Source organism: Peromyscus maniculatus, chromosome 20, assembly GCF_049852395.1.
Source record: "Peromyscus maniculatus bairdii isolate BWxNUB_F1_BW_parent chromosome 20, HU_Pman_BW_mat_3.1, whole genome shotgun sequence".
Taxonomy (NCBI): Eukaryota; Metazoa; Chordata; class Mammalia; order Rodentia; family Cricetidae; genus Peromyscus; species Peromyscus maniculatus.
The window spans coordinates 35,486,328-35,508,362 of NC_134871.1; the positions used below are offsets into that span (position 1 = coordinate 35,486,328).

The following is a 22,035-nucleotide window of genomic DNA, read 5'->3' on the forward strand; positions in this document are numbered from 1 at the left end:
AGCACAACGCTCACCAAGAGCTGTGAGCTCCTCAGTTCTGAGCCCTCAAGTAGCTCACACTTCTAATTGCCTTTTTATTAGCTAATAAAACATATACTAGATATTTCTGTTCTTTACAGCCTTTTAAACTTCACTGATTTATAAAGATGGTGTTTAAAGCATCTTGAATATATCTTTTGGTGTCCACCTTAGATTTTTGAGATTTTAATTTTACACGTATTGCATGTTACTTTAAAACATTTTATGATTGAGAGAGCAATATTGACGTACATTTTCTTAGGTAGACACACAGATTTATTTTGTTTACCTCATGGGTCTTTTCTATCATATCCATATAGGATCCGTATTGCTGGAATAAGAGGTATTCAAGGTGTGGTTCGCAAAACAGTTAACGATGAACTTCGTGCTACCATTTGGGAACCACAGCATATGGATAAGATTGTTCCCTCACTTCTGTTTAACATGCAGAAGATAGAAGAAGTTGACAGGTATAGTATAAAGATACCAAAGTTGGGAATGGAGAGATGGAGCAACAATTAAGAGGGCATCCTGTTGTTGCAAAGGACCTGAGTTCTGTTCTAAGCAACCACTTTGGGCAGCTTACATTTGTCCATAACTGCAGCTCCAGGGGAATCCATTGCGGGCATCTGCATTCACATGCACGTTCCCATACATGCACACAGACATGTAATTAAAAATAAAAGTTTTCAAAAAGATACTAAAGTCTGTATTGCATTATATTTATGTTCATATGCTTATTAGGATAAGAATGATTGGTTTCTATTATTATATAAGTCATTATATATTGTTAGCATAAGAATGTTTGGTTTCTATTATTATATGTAAATGGTAGTCTCATAAAGTTAAGTGAGTTTAAAAATACGTATCTTTCTAGAAATGTATTAATTTGTAATGATCATATTCAAGTTGTTAGTCACAGGTCCTTATTCAGACACTTAGGACTTCATTCTCTATTAGAATACATTTAAACTTTAGGCTCATGAGATGGCTCACAAGGTAAAGATGCTTGTGACCAAAGCTGATATCTGAGTTCAATCCCTGGGATACACATGTTAGAAGGAAAACTGACTCCCAAAAGTTGACTACTGACTTCCACACTTGTGCTGTGGCATGTACACAAATATACACATGCAAGCACACTACCTAAATAAATGCAATGCATTTTTTAATGAGTACATTTATTTGTTGGTTATTACTAGACATGTAAATTAGTTTTAATTAACTGCTTAAGTTTGTAACCATGAGAAGAAGAAATTATAGCTGAACTTCTACTGTTTGTTTCAGATCCAGTATGCTTTCTCATAGGGAGTTAAAACAAACCAAAATAAAATAATTATACTGCTATTCTTTGTATTTTTTATTGAAAATAATGTTTATACAATATATTCTGATCACAATTTGCCCTCCCTCATCTCCCAGATCCTCCTCACTTCCCCACTCATATGAACCCATGCTTTCTTTTTTTTGTTTGTTTGGTTGGTTGGTTGGTTGGGTTTTTTTTGTTTGTTTGTTTGTTTGTTTTTTTCAAGACAGCGTTTCTCTGTGTAGTTTTGGAGCCTGTCCTGGATCTTACTCTGTAGACCAGGCTGTCCTCAAACTCACAAAGATCCTCCTGCCTCTGCCTCCCAAGTGCTGGGATTAAAGGCGTGCACCACCACCACCCAGCTCATGTTTTCTTTCTCTCTCTCTTTAGAAGACAAACAAGCAATCAAACCAGAAGAAAGCAAAAATCAAAACAAAGAAAAAGCATGAGAAACACATATACACACAGAGAGACACAAACATTTGAACACACACAAAACCCATAGAAACACAACATCAGAAACCGTGATATATAAGCAAAGACCAGTAAGGTGAAAAAATACCCAAACAGCCCAGTGGTGGTGCACGCCTTTAATCCCAGCACTTGGGAGGCAGAGGCAAGTGGATGTCTTTGACTTCGAGGCCAGCCTGGTCTACAGAGTGAGTTCCAGGATATCGTGGCTGCAGAGAGAAACCCTGTCTTGAAAACAAAAAAAAAAAATCTTCAAAAATACTATTGAGTTTCTTTTGTAATGGCCAAATACTGCTGGGCATGGGACCTGCCCTTAAGTGTAGCTTTTATACCCAGGGAAACTCCATTTGAGTAACGTAATTTTTCCTTTGTGTTCTGCTGACACTTGGAGAGATAGTTTCTGGGTTAGGGATGGGGGCTTACGTCCACTTCCCCGACTCAGCAGTGGGACCACATCTGGCGTGATCTGCATGTTGCCAGGGTTTCCGTGAATTCATATATATCAGCCCTGTTGTGTCTGTAGAGCATCATGTCCTTCCTGTCTGCCGTTTGCACTGCCTCCTCTCCATAGCTCCCTGAGCCCTGAAGGGGCTTGGTGAAGACATCCCATTTAGGACTAAGTGTTCAAAGGTCCCTCACTCCGAGCATATTGTCCAGTTGTGGGTCTCTGTATTTGACCCCATCTGCTTCAGGAGGGAGCTTCTCTTACAATGGCAAAGCAAAACACTGGTATTTTATTTTTACAACTAAAAGTCAAGCACAGTTGGTTTTTGATTAATATCTAAGATATTTGGGGTGAAGTACTGGCTTTGGGTATATTACTGGTTTTCTTTTGATCCCCCCACAATGTTCAGGTACACTTGACATTCTGAATATTATCCAGCTTTTTTAAGTGTAAGAAGCATGCATTTCCCCACATTTTGGTACTTATGCAGAGTGAATGTGTTACTCAGTTGCTAATGCAAAATTATCCAGTTTGGCTTGGTTCACCTTGGCTCTTGCACTGGAAAAAGATAAAGGCTGGAATAGATTTTAAAGGTATTTTATCTTACAGTTATAAATAAAAAAAATTGCTTATAACTTTTATGATCTATGCATAGAATCAAAATTGATTTGAAAATGAGGTGCATTTGATAAGTCTGTGCTAAAACAGATGGAATAATGTATATTCCATTTAGTGCCAACTGCAGGAAGGATTGATGCATAAGTCCCGGATGTGGCTATCTCCAGCTTGGTAATCCTCCCTAAATGTGTGAAATGTTGTATTTTAGAACCTTCTGTATTTTTTCTTTTTTAGTGCTGTATCTAGGCTTAAGATTTTCCTATCAGAAATGTAAGAATCTCTACCTAGTTGGGAACCTGTTTTCCAAAGAGACCCAATGTTATCATAAGTTAAGATACTGGAAACATATTGATAACCAGTTGCAAATGAAAATTTAGTTTTCCTCCTAGGGATTCTTACTAAAGAAACAAACCACTCTTAAAAGTAGGCCCCATGCCCATCAGTAGATGGCCAACAGAAAATGAGCTCAATGGCATCTTTGTAGGTTCCTTGTCTCATAATATTATTTAAGGGTATTTCTTTTTTTTTTATTAATTTTGTTTTATTTTTTATTTTTATTTGCATATGTATTGTGGCTCCAGTTTAGTGTTTTTATAGGATTCCTGAGTATGCAAACAATTGGGTCTCTGTTTCTTATGTCTTCGTTTGGGCTCTTTCCTATATATGTAAGTGTGTGTGTGTGTGTGTGTGTGTGTGTGTGTGTGTGTGCAATAAATATGCTATAAAAACAAAATAATATCTCAAAATGTAGACAAAGTAAATACTTTTTACTGAAAATATCGCTATATGCACCTATTCTAATTGGTTTAAATTTTTTCTTTTTTTAGCACATGGGTTATATCGTGACTGTTCCTTTCTTTTTATTTGTTCCCAGTTATAGTTAAATAGAGGATGGCTAAAGTAGTTTTTTTTGGACCTATGCTCACTAGGATATATATTGCTATGAATATTGAGACACTTTGATAGAAAATGAGGAAGTAGTGAGCTGTTGAATATTGTTGTTGCTTTGTTTTTTGAGATTGGGTTTCACTCATTATGTAGTTCTGGCTGGCCTGACACTCATGATGTAGACCAAATTGGCCTTGACCTCACTGAGGTCCTCTTTCTGTCTGACTGCTTGGATTAAAGGTAGTAACCACCACACCCAGCCTCTGAGTGTTTTATTGGCATAAAGGATGTTCTTTCTGTTGGAAACAAGTTACTAAATGAATTTAGAGTTGCTATTTGAAAGATTATATGCTTAGTTCTGGTGACGCTAAGTTCATAAATGTTAGAATTAATTTTTTTTTTAATTAAATGTTATTTGGGAATAAAGTAAAATGTCTTTTTAACACTTCTGAGAAGTAAAGTGTATTCTTTTTACCCTTTAGAACTAAAATTGGAATTGTGGCCCTGGCCTTTTTCCTTTCTCTTTCAGTCGCATCTGCCCGCCTTCTTCCCCCTCTGCAGCTGACAAAGAAGAGAACCCTGCAGTGCTGGCTGAGAGCTGTTTCCGGGAACTGCTGGGCCGAGCAACTTTCGGGAATATGAATAACGCTGTCAGGCCAGTTTTTGCGTGAGTACTTGCTATTTTCCTAGTTATCCGTGACTTTGCTGTGTGTTAGCTGTATAATTTTCTTATGGAAGATAAATACTTCCTAATTAAATTTTTTATTTACCACAATAATGGCTCTCACTACTTTTTTACTTGTACAAGTAACATTATGAAGGTAGAATTGGGCATTATATTTTGTTTCCTTTAAGTATGAAATACAGTGTTGAACTTAACACTGTGTACAGATGTGCGGTGAGAAATTAGACAGTGTCACCATGTGATGCACATTGTTCCTCACCCCCACCCCCCCTTTTTTTTCAGTTCTAGGAATTGAACCTAGCACCCTCCCAGGAGCTATATCCCTGCCTCCCAACTTTTTTTTTTTTAACCTTGACTGGGAGCTTGAAATTCTGTTCACTTTACTGAATGAGTCTCATCTTTTACTCAAGAGTCTAATCAAGATAAGAATATTGAAGACCCCACTGGTCCTTATATGCTGTCTTCCAGGATCTTATGAGCAGTGGTTTCTTTGAATAGTGATATCCTGCAGGCAGGGTTTTCAAGTCTTGTGCTCTTAACTCCATCATCAGATGACAGTTCAATCTGCTATAATATCCTATATAATTGCTGGCTTTTTTATTGACCTTTCCTTTATTAAAGTTCACCACCATCTTCTTTTCACTTTCTGACTATAATAATGGACATAGCATGTGCAGAATCTTTTGCAGGTAATATCCATAATTCTTTATTTAGGGCAGGTGTTTTTACTTCAGGGTTCAAAGTTAACCCTTGAATATGAGAGTCATTAAGTCACAAAACTATATTAAAAATCAAGAGTATCATTAGCTCTTCAAAACAACTTGTGGTCATCTTCATCACAGTGGCCTTATGGAAATGCTACTAAAAGTAACCAAGTTATTTTAAATACATTAAAGACAAATTATTTTTACTTATGTCCGAATGTTTAGGCTTAGCTAGCTGTAAGGCAGACTTTACCATATTAACCATACTTGAGTTGAACAATTTAAAGTAGTCTTGTGTTCTCCCCCCTTTAAATGAAAAACTGTTTTTCATATATTTTAATTATGCTTTTCCCTCCTTCAACTCCTTCTAGATCCTCTCCACCTTTGTACCCACCCAACTTTATGTTCTTTTCTTTGGTTAATACAAAGGGGAAAAAAAGAAAGAAAAAACTCCCACATAAATCAAAACAAGCAAAAGATGAGTAAGACAAAGGGGGAAAAAAAGTGCCCAAACAAAGCAAAATGAAACTAAAAGTCTACAAAATACCAGTTTGTTTTGTGCTGGCCAACTACTCCGTGCCTGAGTTATGTGCTAGAGTGTGGTTTGATATACCCAGTGAGACTCTATTACAGAAACCTGCAAAGAGCTTCTTGGTTAAAGGTGGGACACTGTGCCCACATCCCCCTCCCAGTGTTGGGACCCTGTCTGACTTGAACCTTTACAGGTCCTGTACATGCTGCTGCTGCAGTCTCCAAGTTCATATGTGCCTTAATCCTGTTGTATCTGGAAGACATGGTTTCCTTGTGTAGAGAAGACAAGTTTCTTGGCGTAGTCCATCACTTGTAGCTTTCAACAGCCTTTCTGCCTCCCCTTCTTCTTAGATCTCTAAGCCTTGAGGGGAGTAGTTTGATGAAGATGGAGTCATCCATCATTTCTAGCTTTCTTAAGAGCCTTTCTGCCTCCTCTTCTACATAGATTCCCCAAGCCTTGAGAGTAGTTTGAAAAAGACATCTCATTTAGGACTGGATGTTCTAAAGTCTCTGATTTTCTGCATATTTTCCAGTTTCTGTCTCTCTTCATCCCCATGTACTGTAAGAAGAAGTTTCTCTGATGTGGCTTGAGTGAAGCACTGATCTATAAGTACAACAGCATGTCATTAGCAGAAATTTTATCACTATGTTCCTTGAACAGAATAGTAGTAGGTTTTCCCCTAGTTTCAGGCTCTTGGCTATCTTAGCAGTGTCAGGTATGGATTCTGTCTCATAGAGTGGGCGTTAAATCCAGTCAGTAGTTGTTGGTTACTTCCATACTCTTTGTGCCTCTATTGCACCAGTATATTTTGCAGGTAGCTCTCTATTGTAGGTCTCAGGGTTTGTAGCTGGCTGATAATGATGATTATCTTTCTCCTTTGATAACATACAGAATACCTTGAATGCTAGTCAGTAATGATGAAGCTTCTAGTTAGACACCATCTTGACTTCTCCATGTTTGATAACCTAAGTAAGTGTTGCCTTCATCAATAGGGCCTTGCCCTAAGTAGTAGCTATTTAGTTAATTAACTGGATGCTGTCTACAAGTAAAGTACTCTGTAATTTGGGAATATATGAAGAATACTACCAGATAGATGAGGGATATGCACAATAATTATAGATTATGAGAAAAGGTCAAAAAGTGATCTGTCATTTAAAAACAGGAAATTCATAGCTAACTAGAATTAGTAGTAGTATTTCTTAAGCTAGATGTGGGTAAATATAAAAAAAAATGATTTGATGATGTTATTTGTAAGGTATATTTTAGTTCATCATTGAAGTAAGCTTTTTATTTCAGTTGTTACTTGATCTATAAAGAAAATAAAAGATTCCCTAAGAACTTGAAATACTACATTTTTATTCAACAGTGAGTACAAGACAGCTAGCATACTGGGTACAGTGAAATGGTTAGTGTGAAATAAGAAGAGAAAGACTAGGTTACACCAGAGAAGTCCCAGCCTTTATCTTTAAGTCTTTAAAATAATCATTGGCTATCATAGGTGAAAGCTGTAAAATGGCGAGAATTGCTCTTTGAAAATGTTAATAGTCACTGTGTTAGTTGATTATAGGAATAAAGTCCTGTAAAGGGGGTTTCAGGCCTGTGAGTCATGAACACCATGGAATTGTTAAAATAGACACTTAAAACTAAGTATACTGTGTAATCACCCTTGTTTTGTATTGTTTAGGTTGACATGTCCAGGAACCTCTGTATGCCTCCTGTGGAGTTTGGACGGAGGAATCTTTCCTTCTTATTGCTTCATTTAGAGTCTAGTGTCTGTTACTACTGTATGGCCAAGCTTAGCAGTTAGAAATGTGTGCCATAGTTATGAAAGTGGAACTCTTGGTTTTCTTTTAGATAGTTTTCTGATTTTTATATTGTTGAAAGTTTTAAAAGAAGGTGTGATTAAAAAACCAATTCCTAATTTTTGTTTGTTATTTACAGGCATTTAGATTATCACAAGCTATGGGATCCTAATGAATTTGCAGTTCATTGCTTTAAGATTATAATGTATTCTATTCAGGTAAGGTTTAATCAACTGTTTGTTTATTGAATAAGTAATGATTATTCTGTATAGATATGCATATCACCAAATAGGAAGAAAACTAGATTGCAAAGCATGGTTATTGTTTTATTTTGTTGGTTTTCTGAGACAGGGTTTCACTCTGTAGCTCTGACTGTCTTGGAACTTGCTATATAGGCCAGAATGGCCTTGAATTCAGAAATTAGCCTGCCTCTGCCTCCAGAGTGCTAAGATTAAAGGCCTAGACTACCAAAGCTGGCATATGGAATGTCCTTATTTGTATTTTTTTTCTCGTTTAATGCTTGTGTTCTTATTGCCAATATGAAACATATCTAATAAGAGGGTTAGATAATTATATTGTGCCACCTTTAGTACAGTTATTTAACTCATATATTGTGTGCTTTTATTATACAAATGAATTGGTATTGGTTTTCATTTGTTATAACTTCTGTTCCTTATGGAATCATAGTATGAGCGCTATCTTCTACAAAGGACCACCTTTGGGTTTTTCCCCCTCAAAATCTGTGAAGATTTGACTAGCTCTTAATTCAAATGTGATTATCATGTCTTCAGTTTTGGTTCTTTCACTGTGATTCTATTTTAGCTAATCCCTTGTAAATAGGATAAAAATGGGTCCTAGTTTGCCCAGGATAGCCTTAATATATGTAGTTAAGAATATCCTCACCCTCAATTACAAATGTGTCCTGGTCAGATAGTAAATTAAATAGCTGCTACCTTTTATACAAGGCAGACTTAGCTGCATGAGCTTCATGAGGAGCATGCAGTTTCCCAGGCAAAAAGTTCAATTTTAGGTTGTTGTTGTTGTTGTTGGTGGTGGTGGTTATGTGTGTTGAACGGAGGCACATATATGCCATGGCATGCACCTAGAGGTCGTTGGTGGTGGTGGTGGTGGCGGTGGTGTGTGTATGTATGTCTCTGTGTGTGTTGAACATGGACACATGTGCCATAGCATACACATAGAGGTCAGAGGAGAACTTTCAAGAATCAGTTCTCATCTTCCACTTGTTACGACAGGTTATCTGTCCATCTTCTGTTTCTTTGTCTGTCCCTCTCCTCTCTCTTCTCTCTCCCTGTTTTTTAAAATTATTTCTATTTTATGCATATGTGTGTTTTACCTGCATGTATATATTTGTACCACATGCATGCCCAGTGTCCACAGAATCCAGAGGTAGGCATCAGATCAATTACAAACAGTTGTGACCTGCCATGTGGGTACTGGGAGCCAAACCCTGGGTCCTCCAGAAGAGCAGCTAGTGCTCTTAAATCCTGAGCCATCTCTTAATGCTTCCCACTCTCCACCCCTGCTGCCACCACCAAGTTAAATACAGTATTTGGTAATTTGCTTTCTTTCCTCAGGATGTCATAGTTACCAGTATCACTGTTTATTCTTTAAAGGAATGGTTGTTTGGCAGCTACGTATTATAAATACCAGTCCTTTTTAATGAGTGTCACATACTTTTCCATTCTTACAGATATGTCATGTGCATTACTTGCTCACACATCTTTGTGCTATTTGCTTCCTTTAGGCTCAGTATTCTCACCATGTTATCCAGGAAATTCTTGGACACCTTGATGCTTGTAAGAAGGATTCTCCACGGGTTCGAGCAGGTATCATTCAGGTTCTGTTAGAGGCTGTTGCTATTGCTGCTAAAGGTTCTATAGGTGAGTACCAGTGAAACACACACAAAAGAATACATTAATAATATGAAGTGTTTTCCCAGTAGTTATCTGTGAAGTACCATTTAAGATCTCTCCACATATTTTCAAATGCTCTATAATTTGAGTGTCTGTGATCAGTTTTTCCTTTTTTACCCCCACCCTCTTTCATTTCCTTTCTCTTGTACTTCTTTTAATAAAGGTTTAAGGATATGATTTGTATACTGAACATTGAGTGCATATAGATTTTTAAAAGTGAAACAAGTTGAACAATTGAACACTTTTTTTCCTTCTCTCTCTCTGTCTCTGTCTCTCTGTCTCTGTCTCTCTCCCCCCTCTCCCTTTCTCTCTCTTTCTTTTTAAATGTTACTAAGTATTCAACTCAGGGCTGTGCACATCCTAGATAAGTGTTCTGTTACTGAGTCTCATCCCAGCTGTCTTTATAGTTTTTGAGATGACATCTTACTAAACATTCTAGGCTGGCCTTGAACTCACTATGTTGCCCATGCAGTATTTCAACTTGAAACCTTCCTGCCTCAGCCTCCGGAGTAGCTGGGCTTGAAAGGCCCACACTACCACGATTGATTCAGGGTCAAATTTCCTAGTTCAAAAGTGCAAAATCTGAAATGCTTTAATGTTGAAATATTCTTAGTGCTGACTTGATGCTTGAAAGTGGACTGCACTTGTTTTAGTGTGGGAACATTAAAAATATTGTATCATCTGTGTGTATAAGAACTTTAGGAAACATTGAATTTGGTGTTTGTATTTGGATATGATCTCTAAACTGTGCATGCAAACATAACTATTACTAACACACAGAAACATACACACACACATATGTATGCAAATATTACTAAATACCAAACATTTGTGAGCCCAGCCATTTTAGTGAAGGGCTTCTTCCATATTTAGTTTATATAGACAATTTTGCCCAATTATGAATTATAAAGAGACTGGTCACATGTAGCCTGAGGTGACTAGGAATCAGAAAACTTCAGGAATGTGGATTAGCAAAAGCAGAATATGTGGCCCATTTTGTTAGAATGTGTGGGAGAAACAAAAGAAGTATCTCTAAAGTTACAGTGCAAGCAAGTAATCCTGCAGTTCCTAAGAGCTTCAGAGACTGACTAGAGATGTACTGCAAAGTGTAGAACTGGCTAGAAAGAAGTGCTGTCATTATCTTCAGTGTGAGGGAACTTGGGCAGTCTGGGAAGCTGACAGATTGTAGGGTAACAAAGGGAAAAGAACAAGTCAAAGATCTTGTTATTTCATGCACATCTGATTAGGGAAATGAGGGGCTATGATAGAAAAACAGGAACTATAGGGAGAATCTGGCTGTGGTTTTGTTAAAAATTGTAGTGGAAGTCTTAGCTAATGAGATATTCTAATATTCATCAATGCTGAATAAGAGTGAACTGTAAACAGATGTTTCCTTTCCCAACCGCCCAGTCCCAAATAACTGACTCTAGAGGCTAAATATGAATATAAATGCTTGGCCAATAGCTCAGACTTATTACTGACTAGCTCTTACATTTAAATGGACCCATTTCTCTTAATATATGCATTGCCATGTGGCTCATGGCTTTACCTGTCCTCTAGCATCTTGCTTCTTCAGTGGCTGGCTCGCTTCTCTCTTGACTCCACCCTTCTTCCTCTGAGTCCCCAATTTGATTGTCCCACCTAACTTTATCCTGCCTTGCTATAGGCCATTCAGCTTTATTATTAACCAATGAGAGTAACACATGTTCACAGCATATAGAAGGATTATCCCACAGAAGTGAACATTTGGGATATGGACTTTTCATTATTTGTCTTGTATGTAGTTTATCTTAAAAAGATGCAGACAGCCAAGTTTCGTGGTACACACCTTTAATCTTAGCACATGGGAGACAGAATAGGTTGATATTCTGTGAGTTCAAGGCTAGCCTGGTCTACAGAGAGTAGGGCTACACAGTACGATCCCCTCTCAAAGTAAAAAAGAAAGAAGGAAAGGTATTGATTGGCAGATTAGTTTGAACTACAAAATGAAACACAGGTGTTCTATTCAATCACTGCATTTACTGGTGTCTGCTGTGTGTTAGCTGTGGTGTTCTAAGCTCTGTGTATTGGGGGGTGGCATTTAACCATGGATCCCTTTCTGGAGAAGTTTGTAATTGTGTGTGGGCAACAGCTATGGAACCTTTAGTTAACGTTTAATATGACTGAGGTAGAAAGCAAAGAAGAATCAGCTCACCGAAACCTGACAGACTGAAGTTTCTCATAATTGTAAATTCCTCCGTTTTTAATCTGAGAAGGTATAAAATAATTTTTCTGTTACAGTGAACTCTATAAATTTATGGATTTAGCCATCAGTCAAGTTAAATATCTCAGTAAACATTATTTTGGATAAACAAAATTAGATAGGTAGTGAATTTAAAAAAAGAAAGAAAGAAACATTAAGAAAAGGACATGACTGCTCCTAGGCATGGTGGAGGAGAAAGTTTGCTATGGATGTGTGGATTGCCAGAGGCAGGGACCGGGACATCTAGGAGAATCCAGAGTGGACATGACCAGGTTGTATCATGTGGAGAGAGGGGAGGTGAAGGGAGAGGAGAGAATGTACATGTATACCAGATGCAGCAGCCAGGAGGCCCAAAGGTCCAAAGAGGGAAAGGGTAACCAAAATGTCTGGATTATATAGGGAAGAGTCTCTGGGGGAAGGGCAGCCCAGCCCCTGGGCTGGAGAGTTCTGGGTAGAGGGTGAAGTAATACCAGCCATACTCTGTAACAATTAGGGACTGCAGAATGCTGGGAGAACCTGGCAGCGAGGTTCACTTCAGTATGTTAAGTAGGCACCTCAGCTTTTTGTCCTGGGTTTGAGACTTAACAGGTAGAAAGATTTAGATAGTCCACTATGCAGGTTGTATCAAAGCCAAACAGCAATTTCCTTATACATGCCCAAAATACGCTTGTGGTGTGACTGTGAGACTTTGTTGTTTAGTTTTACAACTTAAAGAAAAATGAACTGCCTAGCACATAAATTATTTGTACTGTTGACAGAGAAAGAAAGTAACTGTCAAGTCTGTTGAGGAGTTTGAGAGTCCTGAGGATACAAGCTTACAAAGATGGTCTTTTACAGGGCCAACAGTGCTGGAAGTCTTCAACACCCTGTTGAAACACCTGCGGCTCAGTGTGGAATTGGAAGCCAATGACTCCCAGCAGGGGTCTGTGGGCAGCATCACCTTGAGTTCCAAAGACAATGATGAGAAGATTGTGCAGAATGCTATCATCCAGACAATAGGTTAGTGTATCATTTTCAAACTACTATGTGATATGTAAAATGCTCTCATATAAGCCATTTGGCTTGTGTAGTGCATTTGTCAAAGTGGAGTGTTGGCTTTGACCTCTAAAAATGGTGTTTGAAGAAAATAAACATAAGAGAACATAGTCCTTTACCATCTGTTGTTGACATTTTATGTCAATTCTTTCATTTGTTTTGATCTCCCCATCTCTTCATGAATGTACATGAATATTTATGAATATGTATGTATAAGAAGAAAATATTCATACTTGTACTTGTTAAAATAAATTTACTGGGTATAATAAGTTGTATATGTCATGGTCTTAAACTACTAAATCCTTTTTTTTTTTTTTAAACTGGAAAAAAATTTCATACAGTATATTCTGATCATGGTTTCCCCTCCCCCATTTCCTCTCAGGTATTTCCCATCTCCCCATCCACCCAACCCCATGTTCTTTCTTTCTCCTACTTTTTAGAAAGCAAACAAACAAACAAAAACTAGAATTTTAAAAAAGCAAAGAGTGAACACCAAGATCTAAAAACATAATATATGAACAAAAGACCAATAAGACCAAAAAATGCCCAAATAAAGCAATAAATAACAAAGAGTCTACAAAAATATTGTTGAGTTTGTTTTGTGTTAGCCATCTACTGCTGGGCATTGGGCCTGCCCTTAAGTGTCGTTAATATACCCAGTGAGATTCCATTGAAGAAAATTAATTTTTCCTTTACCACTAAATTCTGAAGTATATTTTTCCCATAAAATAAAGTTTGTTTTATGTAACCAAAGTTTTCAAAATTGGTAAGCACCACTATTTGTATATATATATTTTAATCAACCTTCCATAGTTCAATTTTGTTAATTGAACAAATAATGTCTTTTGTAGCATTTTTTTCTTTGGGTCCAGAATCCACATACATTGCATGTAGTTGTAATCTATCTTAGTTTTATTTGTCTGGAAATTTCCATTATGGCATGGTTATTTCTCAAGGAAAAAGTCTCCCTCTGTTTCCATTGTTTGTTTCAGTAGACACTCCTTATTTGGATTAGTCTGACCTGTCATTATTAAATCAGGTTGCACATTTCTGGGTAGAACTATATAAGTTATATATTCTACTCAAAACAGCACATGCAGAGGTACATGCTTGCACTTCTTGGCAATTCCAATTCTGGTAATTCACTAAAGTTACAGTCCGGTTTTTCTATGACAGAGTTGCAGTTCTCCCCACTGCAAACAGTAAGCATTGAGAAGCCCCTCCAGGACCACGCAGATGTTCTGTTCTCATGCATACTCTTCCATAGTCTGCACTCGCTTGCTTTAACCAGCCTTCACCATGATAACACAACAATCAGTCTGAAGCTCCAGCACTTAATACTTTGATTTGGCAATTGGTGCTTGGGCCCTAATTAACTTGTTTTGTGAGTGTTTAATGTTTTTATTCTCATTTCTCCGAGAGGAAACTGAAGCAAGTACTGAGTCTCAGAAGGTTATTGTGAAGTTCTGTCCCTTACGGATTGCCTGGAGTAATATACAGATGGGTATTACTCTGCATATGGAGTAACGCAAAGGCCATTAGATGCTGAGTGTATATGGTATACAGTTTGAGGAAATGAATATTTCTGGTATTGACCAGACGGAGTGGGATAATTACTGACTTAGTGGGATTTAGGTTCACAATCTGCAAATAAAAGTTTCCTAATGACTGCCAGCAGAAGTTTACCTAGTATTTATATTATATATGATGTTGGATAGAAGAAATTTTAATTTATTTAGCATTACATGTAGTTTGAACATAGTCATTGTTTTGAAAGCGGTATTTAAAAAAATACAACTTTGAACTGGGTGGTGGTGGTACACGCCTTTAATCCTGGTAAACAGGCACATCTCTGTGAGTAGGAGGTTAGCCTGGTCTACAAAACGAGTTCCAGGACAGCCAGGACTGTTATACAGAGAAACCCTGTCTCAAAAACAAACCAAAAATACAACTTTGTGGGCTGGAGAGATGGCTCAGGTTAAGAACAATGACTGTTCTTCCAGAGGACCCAGGTTCAAGTGCCAGTACCCACATGGAAGCTAACCATATGTAACTTCAGATGCTCTCCTCTAGCCTCCTTGGGTACCAAGCATGCAAGTGGTACCCAGACATGCATGTAGGCAATAATGCCTATACACAGAAAATAATTTTAAATTAGTTTTGAATTATGTGGAAAAATTACCACTTTTCAGTTTATGAAATTTGTCTTCATGTATTTATAGGGTTTTTTGGAAGTAACTTACCAGACTATCAGAGGTCAGAGATCATGATGTTCATCATGGGAAAAGTGCCTGTTTTTGGAACATCTACTCATACTTTGGATATCAGTCAACTAGGGTATGTTCTCAGATGTAATTGAACTCAGTATTGGATTATGTGTTTTTAACTCAAGAAAATGTTAGTATTTTAAAACTTAAAGTAATAAAAAGCAACAGTGTTTTCCTTGGTACTAGATCATTAGGCTGTTAAATCAGTGCTTACATATCTATTAAATCAGTACTTACATATTTTTTGAATTATTTTTAACTTACAAATTCTCTTTTTTTTTTAACTCTTTTATTGATGAAATGGAAGATTTATTTGGCCTGTGCATTGTATGTCTGCACATACGTAGGGTGGAAATTTAGGCTTCCTGAAAACTTGAAAAAACATTGTTAATGAATCAGGAATACTAACTTGGGATGATAATGATCCCTCCTTATAGATTTGATTTCGTAATATACTAAAACATTAGCTAATGTGTTAAAATACTCTCATTAGGCCTTAGAAATATATTTAACTCTTGGGTTTTCATCAACAAATGTCTTTAAACTTTTAAGGAGATGGAAATACTGACTACCGGATCACTACATATTTATACATGTTTAGCATACCATAGCCATCAATGTGTATAGTCAAGTAAGTGCTAAAAAGACACTGTCCACTGGAGAAAGTAGGATAGGGTTGTAAGTATGATGGGTGAACGTGTTTTCTTAATAGTAAATGGATAAGAGTGGTGGCCAGAAGAGTTAGTAAAGGAGGCAGGGATATCAATGGCACAAAGAGTAAAAGTCAACTAAAGGATAGTCTATTCTTAACACTAATTATTACAGTTCTCTTTTTATGGGGAATAATGTAAGAATTTGATACATGTCTGCCAAGTATGATGTTCAGACTGATGAAAGTAGCATCTTCATCTCAGATGTAATCCCTGTAACTGTTGTGTTCATGGAGAACAGTTGGCATTCCTGTAATTGTTGTGTTCACAGAGGATAGTTGACATTTCTGCACGTTGTTGAGTCACTTGTACTTGGAGAATTTAATCTTTGTATCAGCACATCAATTTGTGTTCTTAAAGACCTAATGACTTGAATTTTCTTGTTTAAATTTTTAGCATATATCTATGTTAATTGATATGAAATTTATTTTAGTGTATAAAGTGAGTCATGATATAAGCAATTATAAAAATAAATAAAATCTATTTAGCCAGTAAGAATAAAGTTTTTAAATCAGAAAAGGGTATTTTAAGTAGATGAAGTTAATATAAATGTAAATTAGTAATGCCAATACTTTGTATATTTCAGGGATTTGGGAACCAGGAGGATTCAGATAATGTTGCTGAGGTCTTTGCTTATGGTAAGGAGTTGTAAGAGGTGAACATCCCTTAAATTACTGAAAAGAGTGGTGCTTCAGACTCTGACTGGTTATATCTGTGGTTTGTTCACGTGAATGTCTCTCCCTTTATCTTCTATTCTGCCATTCTTCTCACTGTTCACTGCTTGCCTGTCCTGTCATTTTGTTTGATCTTCATTATGATCAAGCTTACAGAAGCCAGAAACGACTTCCATTTTGTAGCTAGAAATACCTACACTCAAAGGAGTTAGGTGGACAGAGTTGAGGAGATTCTCTGGTCACTGAGCTAGACACTGGAACTCATATGAAAATCCATAGTGCCTTCTATATACTGTCCAGACAATGGCTTCTTGTTATGTGTTTGTGTTTTCAGTTTAGAGTGGCAATAGAGAACAGGAAAGCAAAAAAAAAAACAACAAACAAACAAACAAAAAGAGGTCCTATGGTACTGTGTGCTAAATATACTCATTTTTTTCTTTCTTAAATTTGAATTTAATTACACAATTTCCCCCCTCCGTCCAACCCCTCCTTTCCTCCTTGCTTTCAAATTCATGGACTCTTATTCTTTAATTATTATTGTTTTATATGTTTGCAAATAAATGAATAAATGCAGCTTGTATTTATATGTTTTAGGGATAGCAATTTATGGGACTCATCTCTATGCAAGATTAATTCTCCCTCTCTCAACTGTCTTTAATTCCCTGTAGCTTTTCTTTTAGGGGGGTGCAGCTTTGTGAGATTTCCCCCATTCATGTTGGCATGTCAGCTGGTGTTGCCATTGTTAGGTCTTGATTAAGATATCAGGACAAAGAAGGGACTGGTTCTCTGAAATGTGTACCCTTCCAACCAGGACCTTCAAAGTTCATAAGAGACCTTTTTGTAAGTGGTATTATACTCTGTTTTTCCTACTTAGATACAGAAGAATCTGGTTTCGGTTCTAGTTCTCTGTCTGGTGCTTGTTATATCGGATTTTAAATTCACCTGCAGTGATAGTTATCAATCCTTTCCCACTTACCTTTTTTATTTGTTGTGTCTTCCTTTAAAACATCTTCATATTCCAAGGACTTAAGCACTGTTGATTCACTTTCCTTATAAAAGTTTCTAAGATTTGGCTCTAATTATTTATAGAAAACAAATTCTGTAAATATTAATATATCTCCATGCTTATCATCCTAATTATATCATAAGTCAGCTTTGTGACTCCTAGTGTCTGTGAAGTCTTCTGTGGTATGGTTTTAAATGTTTAATAGCACTTACATATATTCTCCTTCAAAGTTTGAAAATTGGGGAAGTTTAACTATTATCATGAATGTCAAATCGAGTAACAAAATCCAATTTTCCAAACTGAAAATATGTCCTGTTCCCCAGTGCCTTCCTTTAAAACAGTAGTTTGCAGCATCAGACTCCACCTGCTCTCCCTCTATTTGTCCCATGATCCTTATATGGTTCACCCTGCCTGTGCTGTGTGGCCTTCTCTGTGGAAGCGGGGTATTAGCCTGCCTCACACAGAATGTCACACAGAGTTGACAGATGGACCATGCTTGCAGTTGAGCCTGCACATGGGACCGTATACCAGATGTGTGCTGTTCATCTTATTCTTGTTACAAATGACAATCTTAAAATAATAACATCTTGACTACCTTACATGTTTCCTTTATATATTTCTTCAGGATTGTGTCCATAGTTTCTGATTCCCTAAATTTGTGATTAAAAAATAATAGTATGAGAATTTTGCCTAAGAAGGACTCATGAGACCATTGTTTGTTAATTTTCCCCTTGTATTTAGGTGACTTCTGGATACAAAGCCAAAACGATTGTAACTGCACTGCCCGGGTCATTTCTGGACCCTCTGTTATCCCCATCCCTCATGGAAGATTATGAGCTGCGGCAGTTAGTCTTGGAAGTAATGCACAACCTCATGGATCGCCATGACAATAGGGCAAAGCTCCGTGGCATCAGGTGATTCGCTGTGCTGCGTGAGAGCTGTCAGTTTTCTCCAACAGGGTGTTGACATCTGTGGGTGGTGGGGTGTGCATGGGGGGGGGCGGATTATTTGATTGGTGTCAAATGACTTATTAATATGTTTTAAGATAATGTGTTAGAGTCATTCAATCTGCTTGGCAGAGTGCTAATCTAGTAATTACTATTTACATTGATTAAAAACTGTTTTGCTTTAAGCACTATGAATGAAGATGATATAATTCTTAGTTAAGCTGGTAATCCAGTAATACCATTTCATATAAACATTTAAAATGTAAATGTAGATGTGAGTGTTACCATTCAAACTCCTGAGTTTAAATGTAATCCTCCACAAAATACAAGATATTATAGCCAAATGTGGTATTCATTAAAAATTATATTGTTTCCAGAATAATACCAGATGTGGCTGACTTGAAGATAAAAAGAGAAAAAATTTGTAGACAAGATACAAGCTTCATGAAAAAGGTAAGGTCATTGTTTAAAGGTGTCTGAAATGTAACTTGTACACCTTTAAATTGTCAGATGGTTTTATATTGATCTGTAGGCTTAAAATGAAGCCATAGAATTTGGAGTGAAAGACTTCTCACTGCCAACTTCTGCCTGCCTTATATGACCACAGTCCCAACTGTGACTCCTAGAGCCTGTGTTTAGATGTAGGCTCTTGGGGATATGCCCTGCCGTCCTTGTGAACCAAATATGCATACTGGTTTTACTTTAACAGCTCTTTATAGACAGCTTCACTTCATCCACTGCCTAGTGAACGAATAACTGTACTAGTGTTTGCTGCCTGTTAGGCATTGTTCAGTATATTGTTTAGGAAATGAGTTAGGCACGATGTCTGCTTTAACACATGAGTGAGTTTAGGAAACTGTGGTGTCTTGTAAATTGATCAAGCTTCTTGTGTAGTTTATGCAGGACATTTGGTTCTATCACCGTCTTTAATGTCACCATCTCTGTCATTATGTTGATGTCATGCTTCAAGTTAACATTAATTAATTAGATTGCTTCAATACAGTTAATTCTTTTGAGTTCATCTTTATTGTAAATTTACCAGAAACAGGGAAATAAGATTTTATTCATTCTATTTCTTGGTTTTGAGTATTTTTCAGAATTACTCATTTATCAAATTTGTCCCAAATAGCTAAGGACTTTTTAACCATGAATGAATTTTGAAAATTTGGAGAGTTGTGTGTATGTATACATACATACATACACACACACACACACACACACACACACACACACACGATGGCTATAAATACACTGAAACTGGATTCATTTTTTTGTTGTTGTTTCAACAGTAGTAGTAATATTTCTTTGCACTAAATTTGCTAGACTTCAGGTTCTGTGGGTGAATAGACTGTTGAACCATTCCTGGTCTGCTATCTTGAAGATGTTCTCTCAAACTTGTGCTTTGATTAAAAGTTTTAAATTACTTACCTGGTAGACCTTTTTTTTAATTTAAGTATTTCATGCAGGAGTGCTGTATTTATATCATTTCCACCCCTCCCTTTCCTGCTTGAGTTCCCTCCTCTTTCTTGAAAGTTCATGACTTCTTTAATTATTACTACCACATGCACATGAGCACATAGAAATACAGCCTGCTGAGTTCTTTTTAGTGCTGAGTTCTTTTAGTGTAAACCATTCTTAGTTGTTTCTAATTTAGAAATAATCTATTCACATCTTTCCTTCTTAGAAATTAATTTTGATAATTTGCCACACTTTTTATTTACCTTTCCATTTATTTTGTTTGGCTTTCATGTGATACCTTAACTAACAATTTACAGAAATTTCTACAAAAATGTAAAGAACAAAACTGTGTCCTATATCCCTGTGCAGAAGAAAAGCAGATTCATCAGCATGGACAATGCTTACCTCCAGCATTGTGTCAGGCATTTGTGCCTTATGGTATACTTAGTCTAGGACAATCCAGCCCGGTATCCTAGGAGCATCTTAGATACTGAAGCTGATTTTCAGTCAGCAAAGCCTTAGCCCTTAAACTTGCCAGCATCTTTTCATCTTCCATTCCTCTTGAGCCTTATATAGAGAACAGCTGCTCCCATTCAGTGTCCCACCACAGTCCAGCCCACAGTGCCTCACCTTGCAAAAGTGCTCATGTTAATTTAGGAAAAAACTGTTTATTATGAAATGTACATACATATGCATTGTTACTTTACTTATTTTAAAGTGAACAATAGTATAACCAAAAGTATCCCATGCACCTTATTTTTCTAAGTCAGTACTCTTTTTTTTTTTTTAAAGAGGAAATCATTGTTTGGTATTTATATAATTTTATTTAATTTTGTTAGTTTTTGTATGTTGAATGAAAAGAGCCATAGATCATATGTTCTTTTATATTCTTTGTTTCAATTTAGTGGCGTTTTGGTAAAATTCATCTTACATATATATTGTTGATATTATGTGTGTGTTGTAAGATAATGCAAGTTATTTGTTGGCAGACTTTTGAACTGGTTCCCGTTGAGAGGCCATAAATAACGCTGCTGTAACCATGCTTGCATGTGCATTATTCTGTGCAATGTCCATTTCTCCATGGCAGCCCATATCAGGGATTTCTGTGTAATACTTTTAAATGATGCAAATGCACTAGAGAACACCAATTTACTTTGTGTAATCATTGCTTTTGTTTAGGCTACATTGTTAACATAGAAAAGTATTGCTTTCTGTATCTTTCAGAATGGGCAACAGCTATATAGGCATATATATCTGGGCTGCAAAGAGGAAGACAATGTTCAGAAAAACTATGAGCTCCTTTATACATCTCTGGCTCTTATAACTATTGAACTAGCCAATGAAGAGGTGGTTATTGACCTCATTCGACTGGCCATTGCTTTACAGGTATGCTTTTATAACTGTCCACTGAAGAAAAAAATTTCTTTTTAGTGAAGCAGCTATCACTTATAGAGACGTATGATTATTCAAGAACATGAATTTTGGTTAGCAAGGTTTTTGGTTATATATTCAATTATAATGAGCAACTGTGTACTGAAAGTCATTCAAGACCTTTCAGCACATGATGCAAAAGTCTTTATACTTCCAGTCTAGTGGAAAGGGTGGTCACCAAATAATTATTATACGTGTAGCATTGTTTTGTTTGGAGTTGAGTGTTATATAATTAAAGGGCACCATGTAGTGCATCTGCACGTGCGCACATGCACACATGCTCACACACATACCCCATGTGTTTTTGTCAACTATCCATGCTATCTTCAGTTTTCCAGTATATTCATGGAGTATATACTGATGTGAGAACTTGATCTTTCAAATGTGTTTATTTTCTACTGAAGGACAGCGCAATTATCAATGAAGATAACCTGCCAATGTTTCATCGTTGTGGAATCATGGCACTGGTTGCAGCATATCTCAACTTTGTGAGTCAGATGATAGCTGTTCCAGCATTCTGCCAGCATGTTAGCAAGGTGAGAGACTTAGAAAAGTTCTTAAACCTGAGTTTTGTGTAAAACCAGCTAATCTTTAAGTAGTCATTTTTTCTAACATATATATATATATATATATATTTCATTATATATATAATTAAAATAATTTTTCAAAATAAAATTAAGATAATTCCTCAAAAATATGAGGTTCTAAGTCAAAAGTACAGTTAATATTGTTTGTTTTAGTTGTTACAGTTTTTAGGGTCATTGTTGAATAGTTTTCTTCTCTCCCATTGAGCCATTGTGAATCATGTCATTTTAAGCTTTCTTCAGTTAAGTGTTGTTTGTACAGTCTAAGGCAGAGCTGA

At 36.6% G+C, this 22,035-nt stretch overlaps 1 protein-coding gene across 6 annotated transcripts in view; it reads left to right on the top strand.

The window, feature by feature from the left end:
- Window positions 1-22,035, top strand: part of Efr3a (EFR3 homolog A) — a 92,901-nt gene that overhangs the window by 51,809 nt on the left and 19,057 nt on the right. For 4 of the 6 annotated variants that reach the window (XM_006980307.4, XM_076555981.1, XM_006980308.4 and 1 more), the window contains 11 exons: window positions 339-488; window positions 4,276-4,413; window positions 7,609-7,687; window positions 9,235-9,370; window positions 12,483-12,644; window positions 14,903-15,017; window positions 16,244-16,295; window positions 18,079-18,251; window positions 18,662-18,737; window positions 20,967-21,128; window positions 21,578-21,709. In XM_006980307.4, the coding sequence (XP_006980369.1) occupies window positions 339-488; window positions 4,276-4,413; window positions 7,609-7,687; window positions 9,235-9,370; window positions 12,483-12,644; window positions 14,903-15,017; window positions 16,244-16,295; window positions 18,079-18,251; window positions 18,662-18,737; window positions 20,967-21,128; window positions 21,578-21,709 (1,375 nt within the window). The remainder of the gene's footprint in view (window positions 1-338; window positions 489-4,275; window positions 4,414-7,608; window positions 7,688-9,234; window positions 9,371-12,482; window positions 12,645-14,902; window positions 15,018-16,243; window positions 16,296-18,078; window positions 18,252-18,661; window positions 18,738-20,966; window positions 21,129-21,577; window positions 21,710-22,035) is intronic. The other 2 variants (XM_042265357.2, XM_076555983.1) reach the window with 1 other exon arrangement.